This window comes from Agelaius tricolor, unplaced genomic scaffold, assembly GCF_023055355.1.
Source record: "Agelaius tricolor isolate 1412-34295 unplaced genomic scaffold, bAgeTri1.0.p SCAF_10, whole genome shotgun sequence".
NCBI classification, from domain to species: domain Eukaryota; kingdom Metazoa; phylum Chordata; class Aves; order Passeriformes; family Icteridae; genus Agelaius; species Agelaius tricolor.
In genome coordinates this window covers 34441254-34455448 of record NW_027269270.1, presented here as the reverse complement: position 1 = coordinate 34455448, position 14195 = coordinate 34441254, and the positions used below count along the sequence as shown (strand labels likewise).

Genomic DNA, 14195 nt, shown 5'->3' with positions numbered 1-14195 from the left:
GGAATAAAAATCCCAGGAAATGTTTTGGATCAATTTCCTCTCTTCTGGATTCCGACCTTTGGGGCTGAAATGGGAAAATATTGGAAATATTCCCCCTGAACCAGTGGGGATCAGGGAGCAGCAGCTCTTCATTCTCCTGCTGAGGGCTGGGAATGGAAATGGGGATTTTGGGGATTTCTCTGCTGGAATTCCAGCTAATTCCCGCTGGAAATGAGGTTTTTTGGGGATTTCTCTGCTGGAGTTTGAGAATTCCAGCAGTTTTCTGCCAGAAATGTGGATTTTTAGGGATTTCTCTGGTGGAATTCCAGCGGTTTTCTGCCGGAAATGCAGATTTTTTGGGATTTTTCTGGTTGAATTTAGGAATTCCAGCTATTTCCTGCTGGAAATGAGGTCTTTTAGGGATTTCTCTGGTGGAATTCCAACGCTGTTCCGCTGGAAATGCAGATTTTTAGGGATTTCTCTGGCAGAGTTTGGGAATTCCAGCAGTTTTCTGCTGGAAAAATGAGGATTTTAGGGATTTCCCTGGTTGAATTTCGGAATTCCAGCTATTTCCTGCTTGAAATGAGGTTTTTTAGGGATTTCCCTGGTTGAATTTCGGAATTCCAGCTATTTCCTGCTTGAAATGAGGTTTTTTAGGGATTTCCCTGGTTGAATTTCGGAATTCCAGCGTTTTTCCGCTGGAAATGAGGATTTTTAGGAATTTCTGTGGCAGAGTTTGGGAATTCCAGCAGTTTTCTGCTGGAAAATGAGGATTTTAGGGATTTCTCTGGTTGAATTTGGGAATTCCAGCTGTTTTCTGCTGGAAATGAGGATTTTTAGGGATTTCTCTGGTTGAATTTAGGAATTCCAGTGGTTTTCTGCTGGAAATGCAGATTTTTAGGGATTTCTCTGGCAGAGTTTGGGAATTCCAGCAGTTTTCTGCTGGAAAAATGAGGATTTTAGGGATTTCCCTGGTTGAATTTCGGAATTCCAGTGGTTTCCTGCATGAAATGAGGATTTTTAGGGATTTCTCTGCTGGAGTTTGAGAATTCCAGCAGTTTTCTGCCAGAAATGTGGATTTTTAGGGATTTCTCTGGTGGAATTCCAGCGGTTTTCTGCCGGAAATGCAGATTTTTAGGGATTTCTCTGGTTGAATTTGGGAATTCCAGCAGTTTTCTGCTGGAAAATGAGGATTTTTAGGGATTTCCCTGGTTGAATTTCGGAATTCCAGCTATTTCCTGCTTGAAATGAGGTTCTTTAGGGATTTCCCTGGTTGAATTTCGGAATTCCAGCGTTTTTCCGCTGGAAATGAGGATTTTTAGGAATTTCTGTGGCAGAGTTTGGGAATTCCAGCAGTTTTCTGCTGGAAAATGAGGATTTCAGGGATTTCCCTGGTTGAATTTCGGAATTCCAGCTATTTCCTGCTGGAAATGCGGATTTTTAGGGATTTCTCTGGTTGAATTTAGGAATTCCAGCGTTTTTCCACTGGAAATGCAGATTTTTAGGGATTTCTCTGACAGAGTTTGGGAATTCCAGCAGTTTTCTGCTGGAAAATGAGGATTTTTAGGGATTTCCCTGGTTGAATTTGGGAATTCCAGCTATTTCCTGCTTGAAATGAGGTTTTTAAGGGATTTCCCTGGTTGAATTTCGGAATTCCAGTGGTTTCCTGCTGGAAATGTGAATTTTTAGGGATTTCTCTGGTTGAATTTAGGAATTCCAGTGGTTTTCTGCTGGAAAATGAGGATTTTTAGGGATTTCTCTGGTTGAATGTAGGAATTCCAGTGGTTTCCTGCTGGAAATGCGGATTTTTAGGGATTTCTCTGGCAGAATTCGGGAATTCCAGCTGTTTCCTGCATATCCCGGGTGTTGGGATTCCTCCTTTGCTTCCTCGCTGCCCATCCCAGCGGAGTAGGAGCTGTGGGAATGCTGCATGTGTTAATTACCGCGTGTTAATGAGCAGGGGGGGTTAATGAGCTGGGAATGCCAGCGGGCTGTTCCCAAGAGGAATACGGACGTAGGAACACCTCCAGTGCCAGTTCTTCGCCGAGATAAGCCGGGCTTTACCCACGTTAGGCTGGGCTTGGTGGCTTTTTCCAGCCCCAGAGTCTTGTCCGGAATGGAGCGGTCCCGGGACCAGCGCGGGGTTCCGGGATCCTCCCCAGAGCTCCTGCAGCAAACGGGGACGCGGAGCGGGAATTCTGCTCCCAAGGCGCGGTCCTAAACCCGGGATCAGCCAGAACCGGCCGCGAGCTCAGGGGGCCGGGCGGGCACAGCGGGGCCAGCGTGGCGCTGTCCCTGTCCTGGCACCATCCCTGTCCCTGTCTTGCCACAGTCCTGTCCCTGGCCTGGCCTTGGCACTGTCACCGTCCCTGTCGCTGTCCCTGTCCTGTCGCCGTCTCTGTCACTGTCGTTGTCACCATCACTGTCCCGTCCTTGTCCTGTCGTTGTCACTGTGGTTGTCATCGTCACTATCCTGTCGTTGTCATTGGTACCGTCCCTGTCCTGTCGCAGTCCCTCTCACTGTCGTTGTCACCATCACTGTCCCATCCCTGTCCTGTCGTTGTCACCGTCCTGTCGCTGTCATTGCTACCGTCCCTGTCACGGTCTCTGTCGCTCTCGCGGTCCCTGTCGCGGTCTCTGTCACTGTCATTGTCACTGTCCGGTCTCTGTCCCTGTCGTTCTCACTGTCCCATCTCTGTCACTGTCATTGTCCGGTCTCTGTTGCTGTCGCTCTCACTGTCCAGTCTCTGTCGCTGTCTCTGTCACTCTCGCTGTCCCTGTCGTGGTCGCGGTCTCTGTCCCTGTCGCGGTCACTGTCCGGTCTGTGTCGCTGTCACTGTCGCAATCCCTATCCCTGTCCCTATCCCTGTCGCGGTCTCTGTCCGGTCTGTGTCGCTGTCACTGTCACTGTCGCAATCCCTATCCCTGTCCCTGTCGCGGTCTCTGTCGCTGTCACTGTCTCTGTCACTGTCACTCTCGCTGTCCCTGTCGCGGTCTCTGTCCCTGTCGCGGTCTCTGTCCCTGTCGCGGTCTCTGTCCCGTCGCTCTCGCTGTCCCTATCCCTGTCCCTGTCGCTGTCACTGTCCCGTCGCTCTCGCTGTCCCGATCCCTGTCGCTGTCGCGGTCACTGTCCCGTCGCTCTCGCTGTCCCGATCCCTGTCGCTGTCGCGGTCTCTGTCCCGTCGCTCTCGCTGTCCCTGTCGCTGTCGCGGTCACTGTCCCGTCGCTGTCGCGGTCACTGTCCCGTCGCTGTCGCGGTCACTGTCCCGTCGCTCTCGCTGTCGCTGTCGCGGTCTCTGTCCCGTCGCTGTCACTGTCACTGTCCCGTCGCTCTCGCTGTCCCCGTCGCTGTCGCGGTCACTGTCCCGTCGCTGTCGCGGTCACTGTCCCGTCGCTCTCGCTGTCCCTGTCGCTGTCGCGGTCACTGTCCCGTCGCTGTCACTGTCACTGTCCCGTCGCTCTCGCTGTCCCTGTCGCTGTCGCGGTCACTGTCCCGTCGCTGTGGCGGTCACTGTCCCGCGGCGGTGGCCGTGAGGCAGCGCTGTGCCAGCAGCGCCAGGCCGAGCGCGGCCGGTGCGGCGGGGCCGGGCGGGGCGCGGGGCGCGGCGGCGCTGAGCGGGGCCAGCGTGGCGAACACGGCGTCCGAGGCGTTGCGCGGCAGCGGCAGGTTACAGATGCTGCCCTCGCAGCACGACGTGCACACCTGCACGGACACACGGACACACGGACACACAGACAGGGAATGAGGGATTCCGGGCCAAAAACCAGGGAACGGGGAATTCCAGGGGGGACAATATGGGGAAATAACGGTACATTTGCATAGGAACTCCCTGTGATTTTTCTCTCCTTTTTCCCCCTCTCCTTCCACTCTTTAAAAATCCATCGATAGAGCGAACATGATTTTCTCCCTTCTTTTTCTTTCCCTTTTTTCCCCCTCGCTTTTTAATCATTCCCAAAGGGAAATTCGATTTCAGCCGATGCTGAATTTACCCACTAATCCAGCCAGACTTCTAGCACTCCAATTACTCCATAAATTATAACTTCTATCAATAATATTATGTATATGATGGATAAATATTATATATACGTATATATACATAATATACATTATATAATACATATAATATGTATTAATATAATATACAATATTATATTAGTAATAATACATATTTTAATATATATATTTATATATAAAATATATAAATATATTTATATATAGATAATTTATCTAATAATATAATATACATTATATAATACATATTATATATAATATACAAAATCTGTTATATACTATATACATATAATTTAAGCATTATATAAACACTGTACATATATAGATATGTATGTATATATATAGATATATGTATATATATTCTATATATGCATATATACATATATAGAATATATATCAATATATTATATATGTTATATATATGTAGATATATATATACTATAAAATATAACAGTATATGATATTATATAACATATGAAATATGTTATATGTTACTAAATATAGTTGTAAATTGTTTTTAATATTACATCTAATAGGCCGTATTTATTGTTGATATATTAAGGATATTATATAGTATATTGTATATATATTTCAATATATAGAAAATTCGTTTTATATATTAGATATAAATTTATTATATGTATAAAATATATTTAATATATTGAGAGAATATATTGTATATATTGTATCATGTACATTATATACTATATATCATGTATTGTATACTCTTATATATTGTTACATATTGTATTCACAATATTTTGCATATATGTGAAATATATTGTATATTATATATAATGTACATGATCTTTTATATAATATTCCTATATATTATATATTTTAGATAAAATTATTATATATTTCATCTATAATATATTTTTATATTATATATTGTCTTGAATATAATATAATATAATATAATATAATATAATATAATATAATATAATATAATATAATATAATATATTGTCTTATCCTATTTATATTTATGTATTTTCTACTATATTATATGTAGTATTGTCTCTATTAGATAGATATATATTACATAATATATATATATAGAACACACATTACATATTATATATTACATACTAATATATGGAATATATATTGTACATTATTAGAGATTACATTATATCTAAAATAGTACAATATACTGTATATATTGCATATAGAATATGTATATATAATTTGTGCATTATATATACATTGTACATATATACAGTATATATTATACATATATAATATATATTATAATACTATTATATATTACATATATACTATGACATAATTTATATTATATACATAGAAAATTAAAATATATCACAGAATGTTATATAGTCATAATAAAAATATTTACAATATCTACTACATATAATATGTACTATACTATATTATATTATACTATATTATATTATACTATACTATATTATACTATACTATATTATATTATATTACACTATGCTATATTATACTATACTATATTATATTATAATACTATATTATATGAATATTTTCATTTTTATCTATATCTGCACATACTATATTTACAAAACAACCCCAAATTATACAATTTTTTCCTCTATTTGCCCCAGTTTCCCCCACCTTGTACTCCTCGTGCCTGATGTAGGTGCAGCCCGTGCTCAGGCACTCCTCCAGGGCCACGCAGCGCTTGGTGACAGACACACTCTCCCCGCTGGCCCTCATCATGTGCTGGCTGAAGCAGTACCTTGTCCCTAAAAATCATGGAAAAGTCTTTATCTGCCCAATTCCCTTTCCCTGAGAGCCCTCCAGCAGGAGAGATAGGAAAGAAACGCTGGATTTTTATCAAATAGTGGAATTTTTTTAAGAATACCAATTTTGATGTATTTATTGTAGATCATGTGCTGGCTGAAAGCAGTACCTTGTCCCTAAAAAACACAGAAATATTTATTTGCCCAATTCCTGTTCCCTGAGATTCCACCAGCAGGGGAAACAGGAAAGAAATGCTGGATTTTTATGCAATCACAGGATTTTTAAAAACTAAGAAATTTTTGATGGATTTATTGTAGATCATGTGCTGTCTGAAGCAGCACCTTATCCCTAAAAAACATGGAAATATTCATGTGCCCAGTACCCTATTGCCCCTTTGTCCTGTCCAAACAAGGAATATCTGGGAATGTTGGGCTGCTGCCATGCCAGCCAGCCTGGGGGCTTTTATTGCTGCTGATTTGAGCTCAAAGGAAGCAAATTCTGGGCTGATAACGGGCCTGACACAGGCTGCAAACACAGCAGGGTCATCTCCTTCCAAAATAAATATTTCCCAAAGGCAAAATCCCAAAACAACCCAGCTAAAAGGGATTCACAGGGGCTGTGGATCATCTCAATGTTCTGTGATGTTTTTGTTTCTCTTCTTTGTCTCAGAAGAGAACTGGTGAAGGAAGGGGAGATCTGGGCAGCTCAGATCTGATATTTGAGTGTTTGCACTAAAGGGTTTTTCTGAGCTGTTCCAAATTTCAGACTCCAAGGGGATTTATGGGATTAAATAAAATACCAAAATTCCAGCTGTGGCTGCCCTGAATGTGGATTTGTGCCATAGGAGAGGGAGGTGAACACAGCCAGAACTGTCCTGTATTCACCAGTAAGAGAAATAAAACTTTTAAAAATCCTTCCCTGTGAGGGTGGGGAAGGGTTGGGATGGAATTCCCAGAGAAGCTGTGGCTGTTGCTGGATCCCTGAGATTCCAGCAGCAGGAGAAATAGGAAGGAAATTCTGGATTGGAAGAGTCCAAGGCCTTGGAAGTGCCCAAGGCCAGGTTAGATGCTTGAAGCACCCTGGGATCATGGAAGGTGTCCCTGCCCATGGAATGGGATGAGCTTTAAGGTCCCTTCCCACCCAAACCAGTCTGGAATTTTAGGAAAGCAACACCAGAGCCTGATTGAATCCCCCAGCTGAGCCAGAGGAAAACAGGGAATAGCTCCAAGTCCTCAACCTCATCCACTGCAAGGAGACAGAAAAGCTCAAGGGATGAACTCCAGAATCCCACATCCCACATTTCTGGGAATAATGGGGCTCCCTGGCAGGGACAGGGGGGTTGGGATGGGGCTGGTTACCTCGGGGGCAGTAAACATCCGGAGCCCAGCGGTTGCACTCGTAATTATCTGAGGCCTTTTCGCAGGTGAAACACTTAAATCCATGAGGATACGGCGTGGCTGAAAGGAATGGAAAATGTGGAATCAATAGGAATGATACAGAGTTAAAATGACCCCATTAATCTGGTTCTACACTGCTTTTTGGGAGAAACACTTAAATCCACGAGTACGGTGTGGCTGAAAGGAATGGAAAATGTGGAATTAATAGGGATGATAATGGATTTAAAATGACCCCGTCAATCTGGTTCCTATGATGCTTTTTTGGAGAAAACAGTAATATTTTCTCTCTTTAGACCCAAATTTCTCCAGATTTTCCTGTCAGTGTCAGCAGGTTGGTCCTGATTTGTAAAAGCCCGTCCCCCACAGCACATTTAGGTCGCTGTGGACTCATTCCAGCTGTGTTTACCCAGCCAAAGTGCCCAGTGCTGACTTCAAAGGGAGCTAATGGGAGCTGGGAGTGCTCATTCCCTTGGAATCAGAGCTCACATCCAACACTGCAGCTTTATCAGTGCTGATAACAAAATATCAGGTGGATTGAAACACTCTGGGAATTGTCCCATGGAGGGAAAGAGCTGCTCCTGTTGCAGGCAGGCTCACGGCCCCAGAGGGAACAAAACCACTTTGCTGAACCTCCAGCTCTGAACAGCAGCCTCTGTCCTAGTTTATCTCACCAATCGAGGCCTAATTCCTTAATTGCTCTCCTGGCAGCACTTCTGGGGCACTTTCAATCTCCCCTGAAGGTGCTGCCACCTCCTCAGAAGCCAAATGGTGAACAGGTCACATTTATCAGTAGTTTGGACCTCTACAGCTCCAAGGGCCACATCTTCACTCTCCTCCTCATCACCTCCTCCCCTGGCAAGATGAGAAACCTCAGCTTCTCCATGTTGTGCTCCTCTGGAATGTGATTTGGAGAATTGTTTACCCAGCATGTGAAATTGTTTTAATGTCCAATCACAGCCAGCTGTGTCGGAATCTCTGAGTCAGTCATGAGCTTTTATTATTCATTCTTGTTGAGCCTTCTTGTGGCAATGCTCCTCACTCAGGGCTCACCAAATGTGGAATTTGCAGGCAACCCCAACAAGGGAAGAGAGGAGGATCTTGACTCCATGTTTCAGATGGCTGATTTATTATTTTATTATACACATTATATTAAAAGAAAATGATATATTAAAACTATACTGAAAGAATAGAAGAAAGGATTTCATCAGAAGGCTTGCAAAGGAAAGGAATGATAATAAAATCTTGTGACTGACAAGAGATTCCGAGCCAGCTGACTGTGATTGGCTATTAATTAATAAAACCACATGAGCCCAATCCCAGATGCACCTGTTGCATTCCACAGCAGCAGATAACCATTGGGTACATTTTGTTCCTGAGGCCTCTCAGCTTCTCAGGAGAAAAGATCCTAAGGAAAGGATTTTTCATAAACTATGTCCGTGACACCTTCTGATGTCTCCTTTCTCTTTCTTTAGTATAGCTTTAGTGTACAATTTCTTTTAATATAATATTGCAATATAACAAATTGGCCTCCTGAGAACTTGGGAGTCAATTCTCATTTCTCACCTCGTCCTTGGGACCCTCACAATGACCCAGGCCATCAGGGGGAGGTGACTTACTGGAGGGGTGGAGGTAGACGATGTCCTTGGCGGTGAAGTCGCGGCTCCGCGCAGCCGGAGCGCGGCCGGGCAGCAGGAACAGGAACAGCAGGAACAGGAATAGCAGGAACAGCCTTGGTGGCCAGGCCATGGCCCGGCCAGGACCTGCTCATGCGGCGGCCGAGAATCCCCACCTGGGCAGAGTCACAGAATGCCAGAATTATCCAGGCTGGAAAGCACCCCCGAGATCATCGACTCCAACCCGTCACCAACACCCCCTTGTTCCCTGGAGGGAAAGAGCTGCTCCTGTTCCACAGCCCCAGAGGGAACAAAACCACTTTGCTGAACCTCCAGCTCTGAACAGCAGCCCCTGTCCTAATTTATCTCACCAAACGAGGCCTAATTCCTTGATTGCTCTCCTGGCAGCACTTCCGGGGCACTTTCAATCCCTCCTCAAGGTGCTGCCACCTCCTCAGAAGCCAAATGGTGAACCACAGCACTGATGGCCACATCCAGGCTGTCCTTACAAACCTCCAGGGATGGTGACTCCAGCACCACCCTGGGCAGCCATTCCCATGGCCAATCCCTTTTTTCTGGCAGAGAGCAGGGATGAGCAGAGCAAACCCACAAGGACCTGGCCACCACCTTGTCCCCGTGACCCAACCGCAGAGCCTCCCGCTCCTCTGGTTATTTTGGCCTCAACAAATGCCAAAATCATAATTATCTGAGGCCTTTTCACAGGTGAAACACTTAAATCCAAGAGGGTACGGCGTGGCTGAAAGGAATGGGGAATATGGAGTTAAAAGGAATGGAAAATGTGGAGTGAAAAGGAATGGAAAATATGGAGTTAAAAGGACCCCATTAATCTGGTTCTACGCTGCTTTTCAGGAGGAAACAGCAACGTTCTTTCTCTTTGGATCCAAATTTCTCCAGATTTTCCTGTCAGTGTCTGTGGGTTGGTTCTGATTTGTAAAACCCCGTCCCCCACAGCACATTTAGGTCACTGGAAAAGGTGGACAAAGGATCTCCCTGGATTTCCAGGGCAGCAAAAAGCTGGCTGGTCCCACAGGAGGTTGGTGCTTCTGCTGACACCTCATCTCCACCTTGCTCCTGACTCTTCCTCACTGGCTGGGCCACATCTCCACGATCCTACTGATTTTATCTTGGCATTTCCTCTTGGAAAAGACTCTATCTCAGAGCTGCAAACAAAGTCACCATTGGATTTTCCTCATCCATGCTCCAAAGGGGTTTATTCCCTTTATTATGCCATTAATAAATAATTTGGTGTATTTTTTCCTAAGTCCCCTGACTGATAGGAACTAATTAAAGCAGAACTCAATAACCACTGTGGTACCATTCCTGAGACCATTCCCACTCCAGGCTGTGGGGAGCCACCATGGGGCAGGCAAGGCTAAAAAAATCATTAAATACACGGCTCAGATTATTAGAAACCCTTAAAAAATTATGAAAGTGCCTCAAAAATCAAACGGGACAGGAAAATCCTGAAAGGATGCGGCTGCTGAGCCCGGCTGGAGCCGATGGTTTCCTCTGGAATCCATCCAGAACACACAGAGCTGGGATGAGTTTTTCCATCCTGATCAACCAAAAGATCTGCAACACCCAGATAATTCCTAAGCAGCTCTGAATATGTGGTGGTTATTATCTAATAATATTTTTTTTGGTTGATTTTTTTTTTTTCAGGAAAGATATGACAGGGTTGGGGATGTCACCTCCAAATGTTTGTCCCACAGCAGAAATCCACCCAGGGCCAGCAGCACAAAGGTTGTCATTGTCCCTGCTGTTATCTGCAAACAGCTTTTTTATTAAAACACAGTGAAATCCATAAAAAAAACATGAGGAAAAAAGATAACACACAGCCCGGTGCTTTAAACTTTGTTGCTTTAACCTTATGAAGAGGGAATTTTGGATTTACTCCATTGATCCTTCTCCGCCAGGGGAGAATGAAATCCTGATTAGAAGCAGACAGGAAATAAAACAAACCTCTCCCAGCCACGTGGAAGATGAAAGAAATGGGTCCATGCAGGATCTGGAGGCAGAATTTGGAATTTGGGACTATTTTTTTCATCCCAAACAACACCAGGAAGGTTTCACATGCCCCACTCTTCATTTTAAGACATCAGCAGTTTGCAGTGAGACCATCAGGAGCAAAAACTGAGGATTTGATCCTGAGCTACAGCACCAGAAAATGAGGATTCACATCCCAAAAAGAGGAGCTCATCACAGCTCAACTCCAACTCTCATCAACAATTAACAAATTATCAACATAAAGGACAAACAGTCATGGAATCAAGGTTGGAAAATACTTCCAATATCATCACATCCAACCATCACCGTGATACTTTAAGTTAAAGCACAGCAAGGTTGAAATAACAGCAGGAATTCCTCCCAGAGAGACAAGAATTTGTTGGGTTTGCTCATCTGAAGCACAAAACTCTTTTGTTTTGCAGAACTGATCAAAGCCTTGCAGTTGGGGACGTTGGTTTTCCCAGTGTCCCTTCTGTGGGACCAACTGCTCACCCAGCCCCTCTCCAAATCCTCTGTGGCAGCACTCAGCCATCACTTTGGAAAAGTGGCTGGTGCCAGAAACCCTCCAGCTGCTCCCTAAAAATATCCACATCCTTGCTCTGGTAATTGCAAGGACCTTAATTGCCGGCTCCTAATGAGTGGCAAGAAACCGTGAATGAAGGGAGAGAATTCACTGCCCCACCTCCGTTTTCTGTTTGAAACAGGTTTAATTACAGGCAAAGAATCGCAATTTTAAAATCCTCTGGGTTAGAACATTGTCCAGAGAAAGGCAAGCAGGGCCAAAATTCAAAACCATGTAATTTAGGGAAGTCCTTATGTAGCAAGCACCTGCCACCATCATTGTCACCATGAGCACATTGCACCTGCTCATCCATACACACAGGTAGGGCAAAACCAGGAAATTCTGCAAACATGGAAAGACCCAGTGCCAGAAACCCAAATATTTAATATTCCATGAATATTTTGAGTATCAACACAGGGGTATACATAGTTCTGTCTTTCAGGGGGCAAATATTCGGTGACATTTAAGGTAATGATGATTACAGAGAGTGGAGCAGCAAAAATACTTTGCATTAAAGTACTATTAAATACTTCAGAACTCAATATCCAATAATGATATATTAAATATTCAATTAATCATATATTAATTCAATGTTCAGCACGCTCATTTTCTCTGGTGTTACACTCACACATAAAAATAAAATGTAAGGAAGGAGATATAAATATAGATATATAGATATGGATGCACTGTCTTAAAACCTGCAAAAATTTGGTTTGGTTCCCAAAATCCTACAAAATTCTTATTTTCTACAATGGCAGCTTCTCCTTAAGAATCCTATAAGCCCTAAGAAGCTTCACCAAGGGCATAAAGGCATTTTTGTTCACTCCCAAGCCCCATTCATCCAGAACTTTCAGCCAAAACAGCCAAACTTTGTACAAAAGTTTTATTTTCAAGAATTATTGGTGGAGTACCCCCTACTCCAGGGCTAAACCTCTGTTGGCAGAGCAGATGGGAGGCACGGGAAGATATTTTTTCCCTCAGAATTCCCTCAGCTCTTTGCGCAGGGCCGAGCGCTCATCCCAACCTAACGGAAGCTGGCACGGCCCGCTCGGAATGCGGTGGTGGGACACGGTCACACGAGCTGTGGGAACCCAGGAAATTCCCCTGGCTGCCCTGGAGGGCTCGAGACCCTGCCCAGGGGGATCAGAGACCTTGGCAGAGCCCCAGACCCCTATGCCTTGGATTTAGCCCTTGGAAAAAAACAATTACCAACCTTTACATGAAGGATTACAAGCCAGGACAGTTTAAGTAGAATGATAGTGAATTTATCACGGGGTGAAAAATAGATTTTTGGGATTTTTAGAATGGGGGTTCAGGGGGCAAGATGGAGGAATCTGGGCATGTCCAGCCTTTCTCCTTCTTCTTCTTGGCTTCCATCTCCTGCTGTGATGGTGGCACTTTTGGATTGGTTTAGAGTAGAAGCTCACTGTCTAACACAGGTGATGGGTATTGGGAAGTCATTGTAAATATTGTACCCATAGTTTTTAGTATAAAAAGATAACACAGCCCCAGGGCAGGCAGAGTGCCTCTGTCTGTCCTGCTGAGCAGACCTGGGCATGTCAGAGAAAGAATTTTATAGATAAGGAACAATAAACAACCTTGAGACCGAGAACTGAGGAGCTCTGACTCCATATTTGAGCACCAGGCTGGGAAAAGAGAATTTTTGACACATCTTAGGGGCACTCTGAGCAGCACAGAACCTGAGAACGAGTCCCATGTTTGGGTTTGGATCTTTTGGATCATGCAGCCAGTGTGTGAGAGGGCCTGGGCGCTGGCACAGAAATCCCATCCCTGTTAAGTCCATCTGCCTCACTCCAGTGGCACCTCAGAGATGGGAAGGCCATTCCCTGAGTGTGACACAGCACAAAGTACCAAGGCTCCATCAGAAGGGTGCAAGAGAGAGGGATTTGTTTGAGCAACATGCTGCTTTTATAGTTTTTCAAGATATCCACATTTACTTAACAGACACATTCACTGCCCATTGGTTGTAAGAAAGAAACCAAGTTCTCAGTAGGTGAACAAGGAGCCACATCATTCTGTGAGCCAGATGGAGTCTGTCTCTCTTAACTTTCTCTCCTTCATCACCTCTCCATGGTGACAACCTTGGTGTCTTCCTCAGGAGAGATATGGGCCTTTCCTTATCCTCAGGAGGCCTTTGCTGGCTCACAAGAACAGCACAGAATGCCTTTCCTACAGTTCCCATTCCGGATTACTCAGGCCTGGCCTTTGCGCCACCACGGTGCAAATGAGCCATGGGAGGCCCCGAGCTGCAGCCCAGTTGCCCACTTGTCAGGTCTCATTAGGGAGGGGACATCTCGGCCTCGTTGGCTCCGGTGCTGGGGACAATGGAAGGTCCCAACCCTCCCCGGAGAGGAGGCCGGATATCAGGGCTCTGGGTTTAGGGGAGAAGTGTTGATGGAGGGGACAGTTATTGTAAAGGATGGCTTTGTCCCTTCTGTCCTCCTCAGGCTCAGCTGGCTGACCATGACCAAATCCAGCTGCAAGTTTGCAGTAAAAACACCATTCCAGGAAGGATTAAAAAGGGGGAAAAAAGGGAGTCAGACACCAAATCTTTCCATGCAAACACTCAGCCAAAGCCAGGCAGGAAGGAATTCCTGATTCATGGGTATTTCTGTGGTTCTCCTCACATAAGTACGGCACAGGTTGTGGTGTTCAGGGCCCTCCACCTTGCTCCCGGGGGAGATGCAGCATTTCCCTCCCTCCAGGGCAGTGGGAAGTTGCCTGGTTGGTGGGAGGCTGATGATTGTCCCTCACAAGAGGAGGCTGATGATTCTGCTGACAGCTCATCTCAACCTTCCTCCTCCATCTCCTCCTTGCTGTCTGGGCCACACCTCCAAGTTCCTACAAGGT

At 44.6% G+C, this 14195-nt stretch overlaps 1 protein-coding gene across 7 annotated transcripts in view; it reads right to left on the bottom strand.

The window, feature by feature from the left end:
• Positions 1-383: 383 nt before the first annotated feature.
• LYPD6 (LY6/PLAUR domain containing 6) overlaps positions 384-14195 on the bottom strand; it is a 36381-nt gene continuing 22569 nt past the window's right edge. The window contains exons 2-6 of one of the 7 annotated variants that reach the window (XR_011680443.1): positions 8738-8910; positions 7083-7181; positions 5596-5726; positions 2431-3682; positions 384-2383 (exon numbers count right to left, since the gene is read on the bottom strand). Coding sequence is in view for 3 of the 7 variants with exons in the window: in XM_071435500.1 (XP_071291601.1) it covers positions 3488-3682; positions 5596-5726; positions 7083-7181; positions 8738-8867 (555 nt within the window). In the remaining 4 variants the exon portion in view is untranslated. Of the gene's footprint in view, positions 3683-5542; positions 5727-7082; positions 7182-8737; positions 8911-14195 lie in introns of those variants that run through there. The other 6 variants (XR_011680444.1, XR_011680445.1, XR_011680446.1 and 3 more) reach the window with 6 other exon arrangements.